Below are 26,050 nucleotides of genomic sequence, written 5' to 3'. Positions count from 1 at the left end.
TTAAAAAATAAAATGTATAAATAATTAAAAGCTCTCATCTGAACTGTTTCTGGCCAGAGTCTTGAAGGTTGGTTGGGGGTCGCCATCTACTGGTCACATATAAAATGGCACCTTTTGGTAAGCTAGTTTCAAGAATCAGAGAATAGGACATCTAACCAAGAATTCCAAGATACAGTAATTGGAAAATGCATTTCTCATATTACTCTAGAACGAAAAAGCAATAATGGAAAGAAGTATAAATTGCTGGTGTGTTACATCTAAGCAATAAATAAGCAATAAATAATTTGCTGAGGTTTGGTAATGAAATAATTGTGCTGAGAAAAATATTTTAAAATGGAATGGAAAATTTTATCAAACAAGACATACCTGGGTAATAAAATTATACATTATTTTTAAATTATTATCTTTCAGTTGATCCGCTCATATGTTTTTATAAAATATCCTTTATAGAATGATGTCGGCTTTTTAACATTCTAGAATTATAATTGAGTTTAGATTTGTTCTTGTTTTGTTTCACATTATCTAATACTATTTTTCTATTTATTGTTAATGAAAAAAAGTTTTCTATACTTTTGGGACTAAACCTGAATTTAGAGCATCCGTGCCCAATCTCCAATAAAGTTGGGAGCAGACTGGTTTAGAGAGTCAGAAGGTGAGTGGAATCATTCTTATGGAAAATCCACCGAATCTACGGCAACCCTACTGGTCTTAGTTAGTTTATTTATGGTTAACAACCAGTAAAACAATAATTAATAAAAAGCCAAATTCCAGATTATTTGCAAACAAAGAAATAGGAAAATTTAAATTTAAATAGAACATTATTTTGACATTCCTCTGTACGAATGAAGGGTCTCCTATCCACCTGTTTTCCTGTATTTATTTATTAAAACACAAAACCGAGCTACATTACAGGAAATTCTTTGGTCCTTACCCAACAGCAAATAGTTCCGTTTCAATTTATTATTTTTTCCAGCCCATTCAGTCAAAATAGGCCCCAAGATTTCTTCTCTAAGCTTATCAAATAGAGGGCACTTGAGCAACTTGTGTTCACCCGGTGGTCTCTGTGCTTACCGTGATGGGGAAATAGTCCCGCATGTATCTCCAGACCACGGAGTTCCTAATCAGGTGGATTCTCCTTCCACCTTTGAGCGGTGTGTCCCAATCCAAGGCCCACCACACAGCATACAGCGCGCTGACCAGCCAGAAGCGGGTGAAAAGGAGGACGATGAAGAGCACAATGCAACACTGGGCTGGAACACAAAAGAAGGTGGGTCAGGAGATGGAGCAGGTGGACGGCCATCTTGGAAACAGGATGCCTGGTGCCGGTGGCCAACTTGGGCCCAGTAGACTTTTGTGGGCCGCATCCCATGGATGTTTTCCACAAGGGGTGGCCATTTTCTCCAGTGTTCACTGCAGAGGTGGGATCTAGCAGGTTCTCACCAGTTCCCGAGAGGGGGCTACTAATTGGGTCCACTTTTCCATCTCCACGCCCTCGCCTCCCTGAGAGGCATCCTGCCTTTGAACGTGAAGGTTCCATATAGCAATTGCGACTAATAATGTAACACGACTTTAAAAAGGGCTTGGACAGATTTATGGAGGAGAAGTCGATCTCTGGCTACCAATCTTGATCCTCCTTGATCTGAGATTGCAAATGCCTTAACAGTCCAGGTGCTCAGGAGCAGCAGCAGCAGCAGCAGAAGGCCATTGCTTTCACACCCTGCAGGTGAGCTCCCAAAGGCACCTGGTGGGCCACTGCGAGTAGCAGAGAGCTGGACTAGATGGACTCTGGTCTGATCCAGCTGGCTTGTTCTTATGTTCTTATGTTCTTACAATGGACTAGCACAGCTGCCCTACAGGGAACCCATCAGCTTTGCTTTTTCTCAGTGCTGAGATCGAGCGATAAAGAAAACGCCAGCTGAAGTTGCATGATGCCGCATTAGCATTACAACATGCATTACCAGTTCTTAAAAAAAAATATATTGCAAAATTCTGGAGGCGGAACATCCTCTGGTTTTATGACGAAGCAGAAACCAAAGTTCAGCCCATCAAGGAGATATGGTAACCTTATTATCAGCCAAGGCGACTGATGATTAGTAAAGATGGATGCCTATTTGCTAATACCTTTGAGGGTTTGTAACATTTGGCAGCTGCTATTAAGAAATGTTCTGCCTTATGCTTCTGAGGTGGAGCAAGAATGTAGACATCTGTACTTTAGGCCTCTTCTGCACATGCAGAATAATGCGCTTTCAATCCACTTACACAATTGTTTGCAAGTGGATTTTGCTATTCCACTTTGGGCGATTTCCCACAAGCGATTAATCCTGGGATGGTCACCCGAAATATCCAGGTTTCCTCACGATCTCCTCACTGCCGAACCGTGGAACACAGATCAGTCCCATTTCTGGCACTCCCCACCCCCATCTCCATCACGGGATATTCCTGGACTTGCTTGTATATGCACCTTTTTGAAAAAACACTCCAAAGGGAGCTAATAGGATATGGGGGCTACACATTTGAGGTCCATAACTTTGGCCCCCATGAACCAAACGTCACCAAACCTGGGTGATATCATCATCAGAGTCTCCTACTGATACCACCCAGGTTTTGTGAAGTTTGGTTCAGGGGGTCCAAAGCTATGGACTCCCAAAGGGGGTGCCCCATCCCCCATTGTTTGCAATGGGAGCTAATAGGAGACGGGGGCTACACATTTGAGGGTCCATAAATTTGGCCCCCATGAACCAAACTTCACCAAACCTGGTTGATATCATCAGGAGGGTCTCCTAAAGATACTCTGAAAGTTTGGTGCTGCTAGCTTAACAATTGCACCCCTGACAGCAGGCACCCCCCCACAAGGGGCAGGCCTAGACATAAGAACATAAGAACTAGCCTGCTGGATCAGACCAGAGTCCATCTAGTCCAGCACTCTGCAACTCGCAATGGCCCACCAGGTGCCTTTGGGAGCTCACGTGCAGGATGTGAAAGCAATGGCCTTCTGCGGCTGCTGCTGCTCCCGAGCACCTGGTCTGTAAAGGCATTTGCAATCTCAGATCAAAGAGGATCAAGATTGGTAGCCATAAATCGACTTCTCCTCCATAAATCTGTCCAAGCCCCTTTTAAAGCTATCCAGGTGAGTGGCCATCACCACCTCCTGTGGCAGCATATTCCAAACACCAATCACACGCGTGAAGAAGTGTTTCCTTTTATTAGTCCCAATTCTTCCCCCCAGCATTTTCAATGGATGCCCCCTGGTTCTAGTATGGTGAGAAAGAGAGAAAAAATTCTCTCTGTCAACATTTTCTACCCCATGCATAATTTTGTAGACTTCAATCATATCCCCCCTCAGACGTCTCCTCTCCAAACTAAAGAGTCCCAAACTCTTCACTAGAAACAGGCTGCACTAGAAACATGCTGCAGTGAGGATGTTGGAACCTGGATGAAAAAATGCCGATTCTTTTGAAACTTGGTTGGGTCTGGATTAAATGTTCAGTGGGAATTCGGCCAGAGTAAAATCCAGCTGCAATGTGCATTGAAAGTGGATTGAAAGTGCATTATTCTGCATGTGCGGAAGGGGCGGGATTCAGCCGGTTTGGACCAGTTCAGTAAAACCGGTAGCGAAGTATTCGGCTGGTTCGCCGAACCTGTAATCCCACCACTGCCTTCCTCCCTCCCCACGAATGCCCCCCCGGCTGGCTGGGGGCCGAGGCGAGGACTACTGTGCAGCACAAGAGTCCTCGCCTCTTCCACAGCCAGCCAGGCGCCCTCCACACGGGAGAGAAGCCCACAGACAAGGGCAGGGGCACACCTAGGCAAACTGGTGCCCGGGGACAAAACCTGAGTTTGGCGCCCCCCCCCCCCCGCCCATACGCGGCCACCCTCCCCCACCATGACCAAACAATGATTTTTTGTACCAGCTCACAAAACACCTCCCACTCCCAGCAAAACATATATGGTTCTCTCCCCACCAACTCTTTTCCTAATTTCCTAATCACAACAACCCTATGAGGTAGGTTGTTAGCCTGAGAAACAACTCCAAGCCAGTGCAAGTGGGTATTAAGCATGTAAATCTCTCACAAATCACCCCCAGCAAAACATTTACCAAACAAATGTCAGCATCATCTCTCACAAAACACCTCCAGTGGAATCCATCCCCAAATACCATCACTTTCAATGGTGTTTACGCTAGGGAGCTCAGATTCTTCTTTTAAATCCACCTTAAAGGGAGAATCTGGGGTCCCTGGTTAAAACAAAATTGAAAGTGATGCTGTTTGGGAGTGGATTCTCCCCCACCCTGAAACAGCATCACTTTTGAGGGAGATTCAGATGAAACAAATACCATATTCAGCTGGAATCTGGGCAAATTTGGGCACATTCAGACAAAAATTGTCCAATTATGTCCTGCCCAAATACGAACAAATGCGAATGCAAGGTATTTGGGTGGCAGGGGGGGGTATTTTTGGTGTTTTTTGGCCTGCAGGGAGCACATTTTTAAAGCTAGCAGCACCATGATTTCAGGGCATCATCCAGAGACTGCCCTGATGATACCACCCAAGTTTGGTGATGTTTGGTTCAGGGGCAGCAAAGTTATGGATGCCCAAATGGAATGCCCCCATCCCCATTGTTTTCAATGGGAGCTAACAGGAGATGGGGGCTACCCATTTGAGGGTACCATAGCTTTGGTCCTCCTGAACCTAACTTCACCAAACTTGGTTGACATCATAAGAATAGTTACCAGATGATACCCTGAAATTTTGGTGTCGCTAGCTTTAAAAATACATCCCTTCCAGGAACCCCAAGAAATTTGGCCAGGCCTTCTGGCTGTGACGTGGTGGCCTTCTTGGGCTAGGGCAGTGGTTGGGACGTCTGGACAACCTCCAGTAGGGCTCCAGCTTCCAGCCCAGGCGCGCAGCCTTCCCAAAGCCTCCCCCCCAACTTGGAAAAGGGGGGGGGCAGCAACCAGGCAAGTGAGCAGCAACGGCAGGAGTGGGCGGGAGGGGGAGAACTGGTTGTTAAAAAATTAGAATTAGTCCCCCCCACACACACATCTGGGCCTAAGATTCACAAACAGGAAAAGCTCAAATGGTTGACTTTCGGCTCAAGGTATTTCTCTAGGCCAGTGGTGGCGAACCTTTGGCACTCCAGATGTTATGGACTACAATTCCCACGACAATTGGCCATGCTGGCAGGGGCTGATGGGAATTGTAGTCCATTACATCTGGAGTGCCAAAGGTTCGCCACCACGGCTCTAGGCACTGCTGCCAGCTGCTGCAGGGACTCGAGTTGAACCCAACCAGCAGTGCTGTTGGTCCAGGAGGAAACGGATCTTGCCTGCCACATTGCTTGATAGGCCAGTCCTCTGCAGTCTGTTCTACAGCTTCCTGCAGCTGCTTGGGAGCCAGCTAAAGCTGCCCTGCAGCTAGTTACCAATCTCCAGGCGGCGGCTGGAGACGTCTTGAGATTGCAACGCATCTCCAGGTAACGGAGCTCAGTTCATCCGGAGAAAATGGCTGATTTGGATGCCATATTGAAGTCTCTCCCCTCCCCAAGTCCCACCCTTCTCAGGTTCCACCCCCAAAACCTCCATCTATTTCCCAATCTTGAGCTGGCAACCCAACTTGCAGCCAGGCACTTTGAAAAGTCCCATAGGCCAAAGAGTAAGGTGACCAGATGGTGACTTTTGTGAACTGGGACGGGGGGTAGGTGGCCGCGCGCGTGCGCAGCCGCAGGAGCACACGGCCTTCTGGGGCTTGCCGTTTCCCGCCCTGTCACAGGGTGGGAAACGGCAAGCCCCAGAAGGCCATGCTCCTGCAGCCACGCGTGTGGGAGCCTGCCGCACTGCCTTGCACCCCAGAAGGCAGTGCGGCAGCCTCCCAAAAATCAGGACAATTTAAATAACCCGCGTGACGCAGGACAAATTGTTTGAAGGCGGGACTGTTCCGCCAAAAGCGGGACGTCTGGTCAGCCTGCCAAAGAGGCAGCAATCCAGGGCTGATGGCAATTCATTCATTTATATTATCGCCAATCTACATTGGTGACTAGAGCATGTGAACACATTTCAGAAGATCAGCTCAGGTTTCTCTAGATTATGGCCGGGCTATTGACTGTGTGGATCATGAAAAGCTGTGACTGGTTTTAAAGAAAGAACAAGAAGAGAGGAGTAGTAGTCGTTTGGATGTATATCCCACCTTGACTCTCCTATAAGGAGACTCAAGGTGGCTTATAAGCTCCTTTCCCTTCCTCTCTCCACAACAGATCCCTTGCAGGAATGTAAGAGTGCGGAAACACATCTGGTTCACCAGATAGGCCTCTGCCCCTCAGGTGGAGGAGTGGGGATCAAACCCAGTTCTCCAGATTAGAATCCACCGGCTCTTAACCACTACACCACTACACTGGTGTACCACAGGATCTGATTGTTTTGATGCTCAACCTGTACTCTGGATAAGAGGACAGAATATGGGAGAACAGAATGGTTTCCAATTGGTAAAGGTGTCAGACAAGGATGTATTGTATCTCTCTGTCTCTTCAATCTGTAAGTAGAACATACCATAAGGCAGTGGTGGCGAACCTATGGGCACGCGCAAACAGAGTCCCCCCCCCCCCCACATCTAGGCTGGCCTGGGCCGCTGGGCTCGATTATTAGCATTAAACCTAAGACCTAGTTTTAGGGAAGCAGTGTAGGTAACCCTGTTAAGCACTGTTAAACCCCACTGATTTTCATGTGAAGAACTAAAGCATGATCCTTTACCTGGGAGTAAGCTCGGTTGCTGGCAATGGGGCTTGTTTCTGAGTAAACCCTCCTAGGGTCGTGATTCACCCGTTGGAAGAGTTGCATGGTTGCGTCAAAGCAAAGCCATCGACTACCACCAAGCTTACTCCTGAGTAATGCATGCCTCCGAGCCAACAGTGTTTTTAAAACTAAAGCTTTAGTATCCAGGTTAAATTGCCGTGTTGGCACTTTGCGATAAATAAGTGGGTTTGAGGTTGCAATTTGGGCACTCGGCCTCGAAAAGGTTCGCCACCGTTGCCATAAGGAAAACCAGATTAGATGAAATGGGTGGGTGGAAGGCTAGCAATTTGAAATAACGCAATTGGTGGGTGGAATGTTAGCAATTTGAGATAACCGATGATACCACATTGCTGGCCAAAAATAGTAAAGACTTGAAACGGCTACTGATGAAGGTTAAAGGGCTGGAGCCCAGCCTTGGTCGGGGAGGGCGAGATATAAATTTAACATATAAAATAAAATATGTAAATAAATGGGAAAGAACCAAAGCAGGATTACAGCTGAACATTCAAGAAGACAGCCAGTGATTGATGGGGAGTTGTACAGCTTTGAGATTAACGATGAAGAAATTGAAATCATTCAAGATTTTCTAATCCTTGACTCATGACAGAGAGAGACTGCAACCAAAAAATCCAGAGGAGATTGAGACTGGGAACAACATCCATAAAGGAGCTAGAAAAGATTCTTAAGCGTAAAGATGTGTTGTTGGCGATCGAGATCAAGTCAGTACATGCAAACGTGTTCCTTATTACCACACCTGTGAAAGTTGGACAGTGAAGAAAGTTGGCAGAAAGAAACTTGATTCCTTTGAAATTTGGTGCTGGAGGAGAGTTTTGGGGATATTGTGGACTGTCAAAAAGACAAATTAGTGTGCTCTGCATCCAGTCAACCCTAAACTCTCTCGAGAAGCTAAAATGACTAAACCGAGCTTATTGTACTTTGGTCCCATTAAGAGAAGATAAGACTCACTGAAAAAGACAATAATGCTAGAGAAAGTGGAAGACAGCAGGAAATGAGAATGATCCAAGAGGAGACGGATTGACTCAAAGGAAGCCAAGGTCCTTAGTTTGCCAGACCTGAGCAAAACTGTTAACAATAGGATTTTTTGGAGGTGGTTAATTTACAGGATTGCCATCAGTCAGAAGTCTCAACGGCACTTAACAGGCACACGATTTATTAATTTACTTTTGTTGGAATATAGCAATATCGTGCATACAAGGAAAATGGAAGAAGACCCCATAAGGCGTAGTGCACTCTAGCTAGACAGAACTGCAGCGAACCTTCTTTCTAAAGGGGTTTTTCCTTGTCTACCTACAGATTCATGGGCTATACAATTCATGGGCTTTTCCCCTGAAACTCTCTTTCAGTCTTTCTCCAATCCATTTTGTTAGTTTTACAAATAAAGCTTTTGCTCTTCAAGGAGCAGCTGTGGCGTAGGAGGTTAAGAGCTCGTGTATCTAATCTGGAGGAACCGGGTTTGATTCCCCGCTCTGCCGCCTGAGCTATGGAGGCTTATCTGGGGAATTCAGATTAGCCTGGGCACTCCCACACATGCCAGCTGGGTGACCTTGGGCTAGTCACAGCTTCTCGGAGCTCTCTCAGCCCCACCTACATCACAGGGTGTTTGTTGTGAGGGGGGAAGGGCAAGGAGATTGTCAGCCCCTTTGAGTCTCCTGCAGGAGAGAAAGGGGGGATATAAATCCAAACTCCTCCTCCTCCTCCTCCTCCTCCTCCTCCTCCTCCTCCACCACCACCACCACCACCACCACCACCACCACCACCACCTCCTCCTCCTCCTCCTCCTCCTCCTCCTCCTCCTCCTCCTCCTCCTCCTCCTCCTCCTCCTCCTCCTCCTTCTTCTTCTTCTTCTTCTTCTTCTTCTTCTTCTTCTTCTTCTTCTTCTTCTTCTTCTTCTTCTTCTTCTTCTTCTTCTTCTTCTTCTTCTTCTTCTTCTTCTTCTTCTTCTTCTTCTTCTTCTTGGTCAATTCAGCATCCTAACTAGAGTTGCCAGTTCTGGGCACAGAAATGTAGGAGATTTGAGGGTGGAGATCGGGAGGGTGAGTTTAGGGAGCGGACGGACCTCCGTAGGATATGATGGGCACACAGCCCACCTTCCAAAGCATCCATTTTCTATGAGAGAAGTGGAATAAATGTTTTAAACGCATAAATAAGTGATCTCTGTCGCCTGGAGGTCAGCTGTAAATCCAGGAGGTTGCCAGTTGTGATAAATGAGAAATGTGTTTTCTAGGAATGAGTCATGAGGGAGGATGCTTACAGCTGGACAAGATAAGATTGACTGACACAAGTTGTACTGAATAACTAGGCCAGTGGTGGCGAACCTCTCTGTGGGCATGCGCAGAGTGCCCCCCCCCACACATCTAGGCTGACAGGCCACTGGGCTCGATTATTAGCATTAAACCTAAGACCTAGTTTTGGGGAAGCAGTGTAGGTAACCCTGTTAAGCGCTGTTAAACCCCACTGATTTTCATGGGAAGAACTAAAGCGCGATCCTTTACCTGGGAGTAAGCTCGGTTGCTGGCAATGGGGCTTGCTTCTGAGTAAACCCTCCTAGGGTCGTGATTCACCCATTGGAAGAGTTGCACGGTCGCTTCAAAGTAAAGCCACTGACTACCACCAAGCTTACTCCTGAGTAACACACACCTTGGAGTCAACCCTTTTTTCTAAACTAAAGCCTCAGTATTCACGTTAAATGGCCATGTTGGCACTTTGCGATAAATAAACGGGTTTTGGGTTGTAGTTTGGGCACTCGGCCTCGAAAAGGTTCGCCATCACTGAACTAGGCTAAAGGGCAAGACCTGCATCCAGTTGCATATCGGACCTAAATGGCGCCCAGGGGCATGACTGGCTCCCTGACCCCCCTGCCCAGATCCCCATGCCCCCCCGCCCAACTTATGGGAGCCAGCAGGGAGACCAGGGAAAGGCAAGGCTCAGGGGACAGCTGGGGGGGGGGGAGCCACAGTGGTAGGCTGGCTCCTGCCCTCCCTGGCCTCCTTGTGGGGGGGGCAGCGAAAGCTGACCTGTGGCCGCAGCAAACAACTAAGCCAGTGAGCAACGCTCTGGCATGGGGGGAGCCGTCGGGTGCTGATCAGGTCGCCGAACTGTGGGACAGACCGGGCACGGGGACCCGGCCGGCGCCTGATGCCCCAAGTGATTAAATCACAGGTGTCAAACTTGCGGCCCTCCAGATGTTATGGACTACAGTTCCCATCATCCCCTGCCAGCATGATGCTGGCATGGGATGATGGGAACTGTAGTCCGTAACATCTGGAGGGCCGCGAGTTTGACACCTATGGATTAAATGGTGTGCGCCCGGTGACATGGGATACCCCATGTCCCCATCAGCGGTACGCCACTGCCTGCATCAGGTCGTACACATTGAGCATGCTTCATGAGCTAATGCATATTAACTTCTCCTGCTCTGGCGACAAATTGTATTATAATGAACATACAGGAAGAATATGGGAGTGGGGTACATATTAGGGAGCAACATGTAAATAGGCAGATCGGAACATTGCGACTCCAAGTATCCTTAGCCAATGAGAACGGAGAGGGTGTGGCGAAATCGGGAGAAGGGAATAAACGTACTATGGATCTACCATTTCGATGGAATCTACCCAGGCAGGGTGCCTCCCCTTTCTTTGCAAATAAAGCTATTTAAAACTCTCTTCTGTTGGCTTGATATCTGGTAAAGAAATATTGGGCGCCACACAGTCACCTTCCGGAGGTTGGCAAGCCGAGACCTGCTGTGTAGGCACCCTGTCCACACTGTTCTCGCAGGTATGCACACAAAGTAGCTTAAAAAATACTCCATGTAAAGGAACAGTCGTCTAAGCAAGCAAAATGTAATGAATATGTAATGTAATCAACATAAAGTGCCTGTAATTTTCTTTGGCTCTTTAAGTCTCTCTGTGTTTCCAAAGCCAGAGATTCATTGATCATTTCTCGCCTTGCCACACAACAGAAACTAATAATGAATTCTTGGTTTGCCAACAGTCAACTCTTGGCTTGCCTTCACATGAGCAGCAGACTCTAATCCGGAGAACCAGGTTTGATTCCCCGCTCCTCCACATGAGGTTTGATTCCCCGCTCCTCCACATTTTCTCTCTTTCTCACAATTCTAGAACCAGGGGGCATCCATTGAAAATGCTGGGGGGAAGAATTAGGACTAATAAAAGGAAACACTTCTTCACGCAACATGTGATTGGTGTTTGGAATATGCTGCCACAGGAGGTGGTGATGGCCACTAACCGGGATAGCTTTAAAAGGGGCTTGGACAGATTTATGGAGGAGAAGTCGATCTTTGGCTACCAATCTTGATCCTCCTTCATCTCAGATTGCAAATGCCTTAGCAGACCAGGTGCTCGGGAGCAGCAGCAGCAGAAGGCCATTGCTTTCACCTCCTGCAGGTGAGCTCCCCAAGGCACCTGGTGGGCCACTGCGAGGAGCAGAGAGCTGGACTAGATGGACTCTGGTCTGATCCAGCAGGCTCGTTCTTATGTTCTTACGTTCTTATGAGGCCCGCTGGGTGACCTTGGGCCAGTCACAATTCTCTCCATTTCTCTCAGCCACACCTACGTCACAAGGAGCCTGTTGTGGGAGAGGAATTGTGATTATAAGCCCCTTCAAGATTCCTTATGGTACAGAAAAAGCAGGACATTAAAAAAACCTCTCTTTCTTCTACTACTACCTGGTCGTTTGAACTTCAGATGTCGGGGATCGAACCTGGTTCTTTCAACATGCCAAACAGATGTTCTGCTATTGAGGCCACCTATTATTTTGAATTGACTCCATCTTGCTTTCCTCTTCTAATCAAAAGAATGCGAGATTGCAGTGTTGAAAGCTTTCATGGCCAGAATCAACTGGCTGTTGTGGGTTTTCTGGGCTAAGTGGCCGTGGTCTGGTAGTGTTTGCTTCCCCCCCAGGCTTCGTGGCCGTGGTCTGGTAGTTTTTGCTCCTAACGTTTTGCCTGCATCTGTGGCTAGCATCTTCAGAGGCATGTCACGGTAAGAAGTGTTTCTCCCCATGATACAGTGCGGAGTGAGAAACACTAGAAAAACCCATCGTACCACGATGTGTCCCTGAAGCCACAGATGCAGGTAAAACGTTAGGAGCAAAAACTACCAGACTATGGCCCCAAAGCCCAGAAAGAAATGCAACATTTGCACGTGGGGTTGCTTGCACAAAATCCAGCCCCTTCTCTGGCATAACGTCTTCCGCCTGTGTGTGTAACCCCCATGCTCAGAATGGGTTGACCCAGAAAGGGGTGGAGACTCAGAGCAGCAAAAGGCTGCAGAGCTCTTTGGAGGAGACGAGGCTACCAGACTCGGACCTTGATTTCTATAAGCCCTTAACACCTTGTTAAGGTAACTGCAATGTTGTTGGGAACTACTGGGAAGGTAGTTGTTTATTTTTGCTATGTTGTAAATGTTGGAGTTTATTGTTTCAGGGTTTCTTTTTGTGGTTGTCATGGGTGAGAGTTCTCCTGGAAACCTTCATCATGTGGAATCCTGTTCACCAAGCCCTTGGAGTCTTCAGGAGCCAACCCACTTGCAAAGAAGAATTGGACTTGGCAGTATCAGCAGACTGTAAATATAAGGACTTGAAAATGCAACCTGAACAGGACCTTGAAGTGTGATGTTAAATGTTGATGTTTGATGTTAAGAAAGTAAACCATTCTGTTTTTAAAATTTGTTGTTGCAAACTCATTCCAAGTTCTGCCCCACAGAACCCACAGATAGAGGTTACATGTGCATCCTCAGATGGCTAGAAAACATGACAAGAGTTTCCACTACAGCTTAGCAGGTGCGGGACAGCTGGCGAGAAGTTTGCATGCTGAGATACCCTATTTTGCCTTTCGCAAACAAACAGACCCGCAAGTGTTCCTGGCTCCCTTTGTGCCACCGAGTCCTCGCTTCATTTGCATAACCATAGCAACGGCTGCCAGCGCGGCAGCACACAACACAACTTGCTTTTCCTTTATTGTTGTCAGGTACTCTGGATCCAATATGGCTAACAAGAGTTAAAAACGAGTAACAAAAACCAGCAGAAAAGGGGAGGGGGGGGGATCTAGCCTCCAAAACTAACTTCTAAATAACACAGCATTGAACAGTGATTTCATTTGTAAGAAAGCGGGAGAGCCGGAGGCCTCTATTTGTTCTCTTCAAAAGTTACAATTAAACTGTCTGTTATTTGCCATTTCTGCACAGATCTCCAAAAAACATTTGCACCAATTGGCTTAAAGTAACCAAGTTCTGTTTGTTATACACAAATAATCAAATAACTCTTCACACAGTGAAACCAATATCTATCTATCTATCTATCTATCTATCTATCTATCTATCTATCTATCTATCTATCTATCTATCTGTCTGTCTGTCTGTCTGTCTGTCTGTCTGTCTGTCTGTCTGTTTTGTTCTGTTCTGTTCCTGTCTGTCTCGGCTCCGTCTGCCTGCCTGTTTGCTTGCTTCGCTCTGTCCAACTGGGTTCGTCTGCCTCGTCAGTCTCGCCCGTCTGTCTGGGCCCATCGGCTCTGGGTCCAGCTATCCATCTATCCATCTATCCAGCTATCCAGCTATCCATCTATCCATCTATCCAGCTATCCAGCTATCCATCTATCCATCTATCCATCTATCCAGCTATCCATCTATCCATCTATCCAGCTATCCATCTATCCATCTATCCATCTATCCATCTATCCATCTATCCATCTATCCAGCTATCCAGCTATCCAGCTATCCATCTATCCAGCTATCCAGCTATCCAGCTATCCAGCTATCCAGCTATCCAGCTATCCAGCTATCCATCTATCCATCTATCCAGCTATCCAGCTATCCAGCTATCCCTCTATCCCTCTATCCAGCTATCCAGCTATCCAGCTATCCATTTATCCATCTATCCATCTATCCATCTATCCAGCTATCCAGCTATCCCTCTATCCATCTATCCAGCTATCCATCTATCCAGCTATCCAGCTATCCATCTATCCAGCTATCCATCTATCCATCTATTCAGCTATCCATCTATCCAGCTGTCCATCTATCCATCTATCCAGCTATCCAGCTATCCAGCTATCCAGCTATCCATCTATCCATCTGTCCAGCTATCCAGCTATCCAGCTATCCATCTATCCAGCTATCCATCTATCCATCTGTCCAGCTATCCAGCTATCCAGCTATCCAGCTATCCAGCTATCCATCTGTCCAGCTATCCAGCTATCCATCTATCCAGCTATCCAGCTATCCATCTATCCATCTATCCATCTATCCATCTGTCCATCTATCCATCTATCCATCTATCCATCTATCCAGCTATCCAGCTATCCATCTATCCATCTATCCATCTATCCATCTGTCCAGCTATCCATCTATCCAGCTATCCAGCTATCCAGCTATCCATCTATCCATCTGTCCATCTATCCAGCTATCCAGCTATCCATCTATCCAGCTATCCAGCTATCCATCTATCCATCTGTCCAGCTATCCATCTACAAATGTATACAAATGTATTTTCTTTTATGTACACTGAGAGCATATGCACCGGAGACAAATTCCTTGTGTGTCCAATCACACTTGGCCAATAAAGATTCTATTCTATTCTATTCTATTCTATCCAGCTATCCAGCTATCCAGCTATCCATCTATCCAGCTATCCATCTGTCCAGCTATCCATCTATCCATCTATCCAGCTATCCATCTATCCAGCTATCCAGCTATCCATCTATCCATCTATCCATCTATCCATCTATCCATCTGTCCAGCTATCCAGCTATCCAGCTATCCAGCTATCCATCTATCCATCTATCCATCTATCCATCTGTCCATCTATCCATCTATCCATCTATCCAACTATCCAGCTATCCAGCTATCCAGCTATCCATCTATCCATCTATCCAGCTATCCAGCTATCCAGCTATCCATCTATCCATCTATCCAGCTATCCATCTATCCAGCTATCCATCTATCCATCTATCCATCTGTCCAGCTATCCATCTATCCATCTATCCATCTATCCATCTATCCAGCTATCCATCTATCCATCTATCCATCTATCCATCTGTCCAGCTATCCATCTATCCATCTATCCAGCTATCCAGCTATCCAGCTATCCAGCTATCTAGCTATCACCTACCTACCTACCTACCTACCTACCTACCTACCTACCTACCTACCTACCTACCTACCTACCTACCCACCCACCTACCTACCACCCACCCACCCACCCACCCACCCTGGAGAAAATGGCTGCTCTGGAAGGTGGGATTATACCCTCCTGAGATCCCTCCCCTCTCCAAACCCCGCCTTCCTCAGACCACACTCCCAACATCTCCAAGGAATTATCCAATCCAGAGTTGGCAGCCCGATCTCTACAGAACATTCCATCCACCAGGCATCTGGGGGTTCTTGCACGCGCCAGCTTCCCAAGGCATCCTTTTCTTCTCCGTTTTGCTCCTCGTTGCCTTGGAAACCACAACTTTGTTGGCTTCTTTTCCTCCGTTCACCCACAACACTCAACGCCCCTCCTTTGCAAAAATGCTCAACGTTCTCAAACGACAGCCCCAATTTGGCTGGGTTTCTTTGGAGCCGGGCCCAGATCCAAAACCTTGGTTGCCTGCCAAGGTTGCTAAAGGATTCGTTTGCTGTTTCAGTTCTCTACAACGGTGGGACGTAATGTTTTTCTCAATTAAAAGCCCAAACAGTGGTCTGCAAGAAAGCTTAAATGCAACTTGAAATAACAGTTTTTTTTAAAAAATACAATAAAGCCAATCCAAGCCGGAATAAAACTGTAATGCCGTGACAGGTCTGCAATAAAAGACAAATTCATCCTCCAAAAATAACTACGATTCAAGAGGGTATTTTGAAAAAAGAGATTAGACCTGCTATAGGATGGAGATCTTTCTAATGGAACAATATTGTAACCCACTGCAATTATTATTGTAGGCATCATTTGCCAGCATGGTGAAATAGTTAGGGGTGACCGGGTCTTATCTGGTGAACCAGGTTTGTTTCTCCCGCTCCTATACATGAAGCCTGCTGTGTGACCTTGGGCCAGTCACAGTTCTCTCCAGAGGTGTAGTGAGGGGGGAAAGCGCCTGGCACACCGATGGGTCCTCTAAGTTCATTTATAGGAGCAGCAGTGGCGTAGGAGGTTAAGAGCTCGTGAATCTAGTCTGGAGGAACCGGGTTTGATTCCCAGCTCTGCTACCTGAGCTGTGGAGGCTTATCTGGGGAATTCAGATTAGCCTGCGCACTCCCACACATGCCAGCTGGGTGACCTTGGGCTAGTCACAGCTTCTCGGAGCTCTCTCAGCCCCACCTACCTCACAGGGTGTTTGTTGTGAGGGGAGAAGGGAAAGTGAGATTGTAAGCCCCTTTGAGTCTCCTACAGGAGGGAGAAAGGGGGATTAGTAAATCCAAACTCCATGCTGCTCCTCGTCCTCCTCCTTCGTCCCCTCCTCGGCACCTCATCCTGCGCCTGCTCATGCTCTTCTTCTTCTTCTTCTTCTTCTTCTTCTTCTTCTTCTTCTTCTTCTTCTTCTTCTTCTTCTTCTTCTTCTTCTTCTTCTTCTTCTTCTTCTTCTTCTTCTTCTTCTTCTACTACTACTACTACTACTACTACTACTACTACTACTACTACTACTACTACTACTACTATAACCACTGCAATTTGTTACAAACATGCAGTGCAGAACCTACTCAAAACGTATTAGTTAGAAGCTATGCATTGGCTCCAAGTTTCCTTTGTTGCCAGTACCCGCGCACGTCTGGGTATGCTCCACTGTATTTTGCCCCCATGAACTTGGTTGTAGTGAAAAAGGTATCTTACCAGAGAGAATTACCGACATTCTGCATATAGATTTAAATGATCGGGAGATAAAATACTTCCTTGTGTGACACACGTGCCAATCATCGCCTTATCTGGTGTCTGTCATATGCGACAAACATGTAGGATCAAACAGCAGGAAATTTGAAATCAATAAATGCGCCCATCCGCTGCTGCCGCCCCGAAACACTTATGAACGTTAATTAAAGTTGCAACATTGTACCAGGACCATACATTCCCAGAAGGGTTTCCTACCCAGCTGATCAACATTGGTCCAGGCTAATTGCTTCGTTCCTGCTTTTGCAAGCAATGTGCTTTGATGCCTCTTATCGCTGTCACAATCCAGCAGTTATTATCAGCTGCATGTGAGCACTCTTGCGCTCCAGGCAAAGTCTGATCACAAGCTGCAAGCCGCACTCTGGAGCACTCAAAACACGCTCACTTGGGATCTGAGGCTTTTCAATTGCTCTAATGCGAACATTTTGCACTCAAGGATTTATGGACTATTTTCTCTGGGCAGTCACTGTCCACCTTCATAGAATCATAGAGTTGGAAGAGACCCCAAGGGCCATCAAGTCCAACCCCCTGCAATGCAGGAATGCATAATCAGAGCGCTACTGTCAGACGTCCATCCAGCCTCTCTTAAAAAACCGCCAAAGTAGGAGACTCCACCACACTCCAAAGCAGTGCATTCCACAGTCCAACGGCCCTGACGGTCAGGAAGTTTTTCCGGATGTTTAGGTGGAATCTCTTTTCCTGCAACTTGAACCCACCATGACTCCTGGTCCTAGTCTCTGGAGCAGCAGAAAAATGGTCTGCCATTCTCCTGGACCAAGAACTGAATTGCCAAAGACATGCTTTCCAAAGAAATGCTTTTAAAGGTTCCCAACTCCTGGAGATTTGGGTGGTGGAGCTTGGGAATGGGACGGATATCAGCAGGATATATTGCCAGAGAGTTCATCCGCCATTTTCTTCAGGCGAATGGATCTAAGTTGGACGCCAATATTTTTTGTATTTTAGTATACTTTTGCATATTTGATTGTTTGAATGAGGCATTGTCTAATGGGGTTTTAATGGGTTTTTAAATGTTATAATTAAGTGGAGCATCTCACTGTAACTTGTATTTATTTATTTGCTCCAACACTGGTTTGTTTTATTTATCTTGTTGTTCACTGCCCAGAGCCCTTTGGGGGAGGGGTTGTATATAAGAATGATAGATAGATAGATAGATGATAGATAGATAGATAGATAGATAGATAGATAGATAGATAGATAGATAGATAGATAGATAGATAGATAGATAGATAGATAGATAGATAGATAGATAGATAGATAGATAGATAGATAGATAGATAGATAGATAGATAGATAGATAGATAGATAGATAGATAGATAGATAGATAGATAGATAGATAGATAGATAGATAGATAGATAGATAGATAGATATCTCTGTTGTCTGGAAATCAGTTGTAATTTCAGGTAATATCCTGGAGGTTGGTGACCCTAGGTGATTTTTGTTTCTTGTTGGTCTCCTGTTTTACCTTCAGATAATTTGCTGGATCCTGAAACTGACCTCATTCACAAAATGCTCTGAACTGCTTTGGAAGTATTTCATGAATGTCAGCGGTTTTGGTCTGCCATGACTCTGGGGCAGAGCAGAGGGGTAACTAGGGAAAATGTAGCTTGGTGCAAAATCTGAGTTTTCCACTCCCCCCACCCCCAATATGGGCAGCTGCCCTCCCCCACCATAACTAAACAACTTTTTTTGCACCAGGTCTTGAAGTCAGTGTATGTCCCCGCTCATGCGGAGAAGTGGGGAATCAAACCCGCTTCTCCAAATTAGAGTGTGCCCCTCTTCACCCTGCATGCACACTGATTCCCCAGTATGAGGCCCCTCCCTTCCCCAAACCCCTCCCACCCCCAGGCTCCACCCCCAAATCTCCAGGAATTTCCAAGCCCAGAGTTGGCACCCCTAATTTGCACAGTAACAACTAGAACTTGAATGCCCCCTAGCTAGTCTGCATGGTCCCGGGGCTCTCAAAAGTGATCTCACAGGTGTCTTCTCCCCTCTATTCTCGAATCCGCTTTCGCAATTACAAAACGACAGGACTTCTTGACAGCAAAATGGAAAGAATAGTGAACTCTTTTACCTAGGCCCAAGAAACTGAAGACCCATTGCAGGACTGAAGCCGTCTGGAGTCTCCTGTGAAGAGGGACGGAGCGCGGAGCAAATTCAATCTTCATCTTGCGAGGAAGGTTACCTGCGGCTTCAAAGGCAAGGGAGAAAGCTGCTGGGAGCAAAGTCTCCGTTTGCACAGCCTTCAAGGAGCAGGGAAAGGTGGTTTCGCTCGGGGAGAAAACCCCTCCCATTTTGGAACTGATCAGGCCTGTTCTGTGGTGCAAAGACAGCTGTGGACAGATTGAATCACACTACGCTAATGTTTTGCGTTGGAGGCGACTCGGGAGCAACCACAACTATGCTGTTTGCCGCGGGCTTCCCTTTGAGGGTGGGGCCGGGATGCCTTCCCAGATGGTGAATGATCTCCAGCCTGCAGCGATCGGGCCGCCTGGAGAAACTGTCCACTTTGGAGGGCATCTACATCAAGTGTCAAGTATCAAAGATTTTATTGTACAGCCATAGGCCTTCACAAGACAGGATACAAAATAAAAGTCAAATAAAGAAAACACAATATTGTTACCGCCCAGGAAAAATAGCCAAAATATTTTCCTGTGTCAAGTTACCTGACTACACCGGCTCCATGTCAGGACACAGAGACCTGTGTGGTTCAGAAGCCTCCATAAGGCTTGCAAAGGACTCATGTATGTGATTGTGCCAATATTCTACATGGTTTCCCTCTTGCCTCTGCCCTTTTAAGATGTTATGAAAGCCCCTTTAGTGTTGAACTTATGATTTGCCTGCTGTTTAGGATTATATTTTGACTAGGTCCTCCAGTTGGTTTAAGGTTTTGTTAGTGTTAATTTAGGAAGTTCTTGTGTGCTTGTACTGTATTAAAGACACTCTAAGTTTTTCTCTAATGTTTAAGGATAGAAATGTTATTTTTGATATTTGTGTTCGTTAGTAAAAGCAGTAGCCCGTAGAAGCTGATATTAAGGGACAAGGAAGTTAGCCCTGGAATTCAGCTTAGACCAACACCCAGCCGACTCCTTAGCAAAGACAAAGACCCCCTTGGTTCTGCAAATTAAATCTGATGGCAGCACCCAGAGGTCCCAGCCGTTGGAAAATGTGTCAAGACCACCATTGGACAGTTTGAACTCTCCTTTGTTACGGAACTGAGGTGCGGGAGCCTCAGGTCATAACTGAAGGAAACAGCCATCTGATAACGCAGATAGCTGGGTGCGGTAGCAAGCCCACCCAGTTCTCAGAATGGACCTTCTCCGCTCTCCTTTCAGCACCATTGTAAAGTATAGTGAGAAGACGCTTGACAGCGGGATTTCGTGATCCCATTCACAAAAGTTGTAATTGAATCTTTCTTTTGAATTGATGTTTCTTTATTGGTGTTCGGTAGGGGACCTGCCCCCTACCTGCCCCCTTTACCTGCCCCTTTGCCCTCTTTGATGTATGTGTATAAAAGTTCTTGCGCTTGGCTACGAGAGCGCGATTCTCCTGCCCGAGCTGTTACCATCACTTCCGAATAAAATACTTTGCTTTGAAGAACTTTGAAGAACTTTGCTTCCTGCGCCTCAATACGTTGTTGAGCTGAAATAACTGATTGTTACCCGAGCAACAGCAGTAACAATATTAATTACAGAGGAACATAAAATCAACAGTCACGAGGCTCTTACTTTGAAATTCTTCCCAGTAGTTAAATATACTCTTTTAAACATGAAAATGACAGGAGGTTTGAGAATTCATTGGCCATTTCCTGGGCCATCTTTGTTCTAGAATGTTCCGTTTGGGTCTTGGTGGCTACCTAGTTTTGTCCCTAAGGCATCAGGACACAAACGGAGCATTCTAGAACAAAGATGGTCCAGGAAACGGCCGCTGAATTCTCAAATTCTCCTGTCATCTACCACGCAGAGTAGTAAGTTGCAGTCAACTTGCAGTCTGCTCCTGACCCAAGTTTGATCCCGCCAGAAGTCGGTTTCGGGTAGCTGGCTGGAGGTGGACTCAGCCTTCTGAGAGCCAGTGAGGTGTAGTGGTTAAGAGCAGGTGTACTCTAATCTGGAGAACCAGGTTTGATTCCCTGCGCTACCACTTGAGCTGTGAAGGCTTATCTGGGGAACCAGATTAGCCTGTGCACTCCCACACACGCCAGCTGGGTGACCTTGGGCTAGTCACAGTTCTTTGGAGCTCTCTCAGCCTCACCTACCTCACAGGGTGTTTGTTGTGAGGGGGGAAGGGAAAGGAGATTGTCAGCCCCTTTTGAGTCTCCTAACAGGAGAGAAAAATCCAAACTCCTCCTCCTCCTCCTCCTCCTCCTCCTCCTCCTCCTCCTTCTTCTTCTTCTTCTTCTGTCCTTCTGAGCTTACTGTGGGTAAAATGTAGATGACTGGGAAAGGCCATGGCAAACCACCCCCATATACAAAGTCTGCCTAGCAAACGTCATGATGTGATGTCACCCCATGGGTCAGTAACAACCGGGGGCTTTGCCTTTTTAAGCCTGCATTTTGCAGACTTCTAAATCAGTTCCAGGAGATGTCTGTGCTACCAACAGTCGCCCAGGCCCACATGAGATTGCTATTTAACTTTAAAACAGAAGAGACCAGTACCAGAAGGGCTTTTGTTTGTCAACATACATAAGGTCCTCTTGTACAGGCAGACAGGGCTGCTCTCGATGTGCTCTAGCAATTGTGGCTTTGTCAAGCTGAGATTCCAGCTCTGCCATGGAGCGGAGGCGAATCCAGGAGGGGAATCACATGGGCCTGGGGGGGCGGGAGGGGGAATCTCCCCAACACCCTTCATTTACCTAGTGAGGCTGCCAAATTTTCAGCTGGCAAAGGCAGCTGTGTGCTGTGGGATGCCTTTGTATCTTTGGACCAACCTGCTGGGAATAGACAGCTGCCGGAGTGTTTGGGGTGGGAAATTCCTCTCGAGGGCCAACAACAGGACATAGAGGCCGAGACCGTCCCCTGACATTGCCTTCTGGCACTGGGTTTGTGAGATTGACTGCCTCTGAGAGTGGAGGTTCCCTTTAGTCACCATGACTAGTAGCACTGACAGACACCCCCGCCCCCAGTGGTGGGATCCAAAAATTTTAGTAACAGGTTCCCATGGTGGTGGGATACAAACAGTGGCGCCAATGGGGCTGGGCGGGGCACCATGGGGGCGTGGCCGGACATTCCGGGGCGGGGCATTAATAATTTCTCTGTTACTGTAAAAAACTCTTACTGTAAAAAAAGTTCCTAATTTCCAGCTGGTATCTTTCTGTCCATAATTTAAACTCATTCTAGCAAGTCCTATCGTCTACTGCCAACAGAAACAACTACTTCTCCTCTAATTGATTGCCTGTTGAATACTTAATACTTTCAAATACTTAATTTTGTTTCTAGAAATCAAAAGAAGGATGCTTTCCTTAAACAAGGAACTTGACCATATTTCTAAAACATGCTTTTAAAACAGCCCAACAGGGAGAATGATCCCGTTTTCGACCTTCGCTAACCAGCCACATAAGGAAACAACAGGACTTGATGATTTTTGGACCTAATGGAATTTCTAACGGAAAAGCGGACCCAATTAGTAACCCCCTCTCGGCACACACCAATAATTAGTAACCCACTCTCGGAAACTGGTGAGAACCTGCTGGATCCCACCTCTGCCCCCCCTGCCCCCACATCTATCTAATTTCCTTTTAAAGCCGTCTATGCCTGTCCTCCCCCACTACATCCTCAGGTAACAATTTCCACATTTTAATCACTTGCTGGGTAAAGAGGTATTTCCGTTTGCTCATCCTGAATTTCTTCAACTTCACCGGATGCCCTCGAGCTCTAGCATTTTGAGAGAGGGAGAAAAAAGTGTCTCTCCACCCCAGGTGTAATTTTATAAACTTATATCCTACCCCCTCTCAATCATCATTGTTCTACAATGAAAAGTCCCAGATTTTCCTCATAGGCGAGTGGCTGCAACCATTTCTACCTGTCCAGGTGAGTTCACACAAAGCCCTCACCTTAGCAAACGAACACCTCTCCGGCCCCACTTGAGAGGGAAAGGCTGACACCTGCAAAGGACTATCTGCTTTAGTCCTGATAAGAAGGTGATAGCGCCACATCGCAAAGTCTGAAGGTTCAGAGGTCTTGTCTGTACCTTCCAAGGATACTCTGTTGGCAGCAAGCCCAGAGCTAGTTGGGGGGTGGGGGCAGGATAACTGAATGTGATACATTGGTTATTGTGGCAGACTAACATCTGGGAGAGGCGGGTTCGAATCCCCACTCTGATGTAAAGTTTGCTGGGTTGCTCTCTCCCTCTTCCTCATCGGTTTCTGTAGGGCCTGTAAAACGGAGCTGTTAATAAGAACATAAGAACAAGCCAGCTGGATCAGACCAGAGTCCATCTAGTCCAGCACTCTGCTACTCGCAGTGGCCCACCAGATACCTTTGGGAGCTCACGTGCAGGATGTGAAAGCAATGGCCTTCTGCGGCTGCTGCTGCTCCTGAGCACCTGGTCTGCGAAGGCATTTGCAATCTCAGACCAAGGAGGATCAAGATTGGTAGCCAGAGATCGACTTCTCCTCCATCAATCTGTCCAAGCCCCTTTGAAAGCTATCTAGGTTAGTGGCCATCACCACCTCCTGTGGCAGCATATTCCAAACACCAATCCCACGTTGCGTGAAGAAGTGTTTCCTTTTATTAGTCCTAATTCTTCCCCTCAGCATTTTCAAGGGATGCCCCCTGTTCCGCCAGGCTTCCCCATCTGGCCAGCTGGGTCTGAACTGAATTTAATTTCATTGCTAGTGGCCTCCTGGGGACATATAAGGGGTTGGGCTGTCGCCATCTATTGTAACTGTTGTTTTGTCGTTTGTATGCTGGTTGTGCTTTTATGATTGTCATGTTTTGTACTGTTTTGTTTTCTATTATTGTTGTTCACTGCCCTGAGCCCTGCGGGGAAGGGCAGTTATAAATCAAAAGATGAATAATTTTTTTAAAAAATCAATCTACCTTACAGGGTAATTGTTGTGGGAATAAAATTATTGGAAGTTAAGGACTGCTATATCCCTGTGAGAGCCGGGGTGGTGTAGTGCACTCTAATCTGGAGAACCAGGTTTGATTTCCCGCTCTGCCACTTGAGCTGTGGAGGCTGATCTGGAGAAGCAGATTAGCTTGTGCATTCCAACGGATGGCAGCTGGGTGACCTTGGGCCAGTCACAGTTCTTTGGAGTTCTCTCAGCCCCTCCCACCTCACAGGCTATTTGCTGTGGGAGTGGGGGAAGGGAAAGGAGATTGTAAGCCCCTTTGAGTCTCCTTACAGGAGAGAAAGGGGGATATAAATCCAAATGCTGCCGCCGCCGCCTCCTCCTCCGCCTCCTCCTCCTCTTCCTTCTCCTTCTCCTTCTGTGTACTAAGCACACCAACACCATCACAGTGGGCAGCAAAGGTAGGCAATGTAGATAGGTCAAGTTTACCCAGAATGCCACTCTTGGAATAGAGATGTCAACCTCCAGCTGGGACCTGGAGACCTCTCAGAATTACAAAGAGTCTACAGACTGTAGAGATCAGTTCTCCAGGAGAAAATGGCTGGTTTGGAAGGTGGACTCTATGGCATTAGATCCCATTGAAATCCCTCCCCATCCCAAACCGCACCTGCCCCAGGCTCCAGGCTCCATTCTCCAGGAATTTCCCAACTCAGAGCTGGCAACTCTATCTCTGCCTTCCTTCCAGTTAGCTCCTCCTCTTCCTGCTTCTTTGTCCAACCACCATGAGAGCAAGATGGGGTGACCATGACTGCAATCTGTCTCGATTCTGACCTAGCTAGATAGCTGGAATGCTTGCTCTTATTTCCCCATCAACGCATGGAGTTCCTTCAAAAATCTTTCGTTTCTTTTCTGAAGCAACTTGCCTTGTGAGAGTTTCATTTCTCAGATAGCATCTGGGAAGGGCTCTGGCTCAGTGGAAGAAGCTCTGCTTGGCAGCTGGAACGTCCCAGGTTCAATTCTCAGCACTGCCAATTTTTTAAAAAACTAGGAAGGAGATGATGTGAAGGACATCTGCCAGAGACGCTGGGGAGGGATGGAAAGGGGCTGTGGCTCAGTGGTAGAGCATCTGCTTGGCACGCAGAAGGTCCCAGGTTCAATCCATGGAGTCTCCAGTTGAAAGGAGCAGGAAGTGGGTGAGGTGAAGACCATCTACATGGGACCCTGAAGATCTACGGCAAGTCTGAGGAAGAGCATATGGACTTGGGTGTTCAGAGGCAGTAAATCCCTGAAACCCAGTGCCAGGAGGCAACATCAGGGGAAAAACTCAGCCTCTATGCTGTTGCTTGAGTCTAGAGGAACTGTTTGGCCGCTGTGTGAGACAGGAGGTTGGACTAGATGGACCTTCACTGGTCTGATCCAGTAGGGCTCTTCGTATCATGGGAAGGTCTTAACCTCTATGCCCTGTTGTTGGACCTCCAGTTACTTGTTGGCCACTGAGTGAGACAGGATGCTGGACTAGATGGACCTTCACTGGTCTGATCCAGCAGGGATCTTCTTCTGCCCTTATCAGGGGAGGCCTCAGCCTCCATGCCCTGTTGTTGAACCTCCAGAGTTACTTGTTGGCCGCTGTGTGAGACAGGATGCTGGACTAGATGGACCTTCACTGGTCTGTTCCAGTAGGGCTCTTCGTATCATGGGAAGGTCTTAACCTCTATGCCCTGTTGTTGGACCTCCAGTTACTTGTTGGCCACTGAGTGAGACAGAATGCTGGACTAGATGGACCTTCACTGGCCTGATCCAGCAGGGTCTTCTTCTGTACTTATCAGGGGAGGCCTCAGCCCCCATGCCCTGTTGTTGGACCTCCAGAGTTACTTGTTGGCCACTGAGTGAGACAGGATGCTGGACTAGATGGACCTTCACTGGCCTGATCCAGCAGGGTCTTGTTCTGTACTTATCAGGGGAGGCCTCAGCCTCCATGCCTTGTTGTAGGACCTCCAGAGTTACTTGTTGGCCGCTGTGTGAGACAGGATGCTGGACTAGATGGACCTTCACTGGCCTGATCCAGTAGGGCTCTTCTGTACTTATCAGGGGAGGCCTCAGCCTCCATGCCTTGTTGTAGGACCTCCAGAGTTACTTGTTGGCCGCTGTGTGAGACAGGATGCTGGACTAGATGGACCTTCACTGGCCTGATCCAGCAGGGTCTTCTTATCAGGGGAGGCCTCAGCCTCCATGCCCTGTTGTTGGACCTCCAGAGTTACTTGTTGGCCGCTGTGTGAGACAGGATGCTGGACTAGATGGACCTTCACTGGCCTGATCCAGCAGGGTCTTCTTCTGTACTTA

General features: G+C 47.1%; 1 protein-coding gene and 1 non-coding gene across 4 annotated transcripts in view; one reads left to right on the top strand and one right to left on the bottom strand.

The window, feature by feature from the left end:
* Window positions 1-26,050, bottom strand: part of MOGAT2 (monoacylglycerol O-acyltransferase 2) — a 51,214-nt gene that overhangs the window by 19,395 nt on the left and 5,769 nt on the right. For 2 of the 3 annotated variants that reach the window (XR_007244220.1, XM_048492908.1), the window contains exons 1-2: window positions 18,773-18,919; window positions 1,072-1,250 (exon numbers count right to left, since the gene is read on the bottom strand). Coding sequence is in view for 1 of the 3 variants with exons in the window: in XM_048492908.1 (XP_048348865.1) it covers window positions 1,072-1,250; window positions 18,773-18,866 (273 nt within the window). In the remaining 2 variants the exon portion in view is untranslated. Of the gene's footprint in view, window positions 1-1,071; window positions 1,251-18,772; window positions 18,920-26,050 lie in introns of those variants that run through there. The other variant, XR_007244221.1, reaches the window with a different exon arrangement.
* TRNAA-GGC lies at window positions 24,810-24,882 on the top strand. The gene has a single exon. It is a non-coding gene; the product is annotated as a tRNA-Ala (tRNA).

This window comes from Sphaerodactylus townsendi, linkage group LG04 (assembly GCF_021028975.2).
Source record: "Sphaerodactylus townsendi isolate TG3544 linkage group LG04, MPM_Stown_v2.3, whole genome shotgun sequence".
Classification (NCBI taxonomy): domain Eukaryota; kingdom Metazoa; phylum Chordata; class Lepidosauria; order Squamata; family Sphaerodactylidae; genus Sphaerodactylus; species Sphaerodactylus townsendi.
Note: the sequence above shows the minus strand (reverse complement) of the source record. Positions and strands in the feature narration are given on the sequence as shown.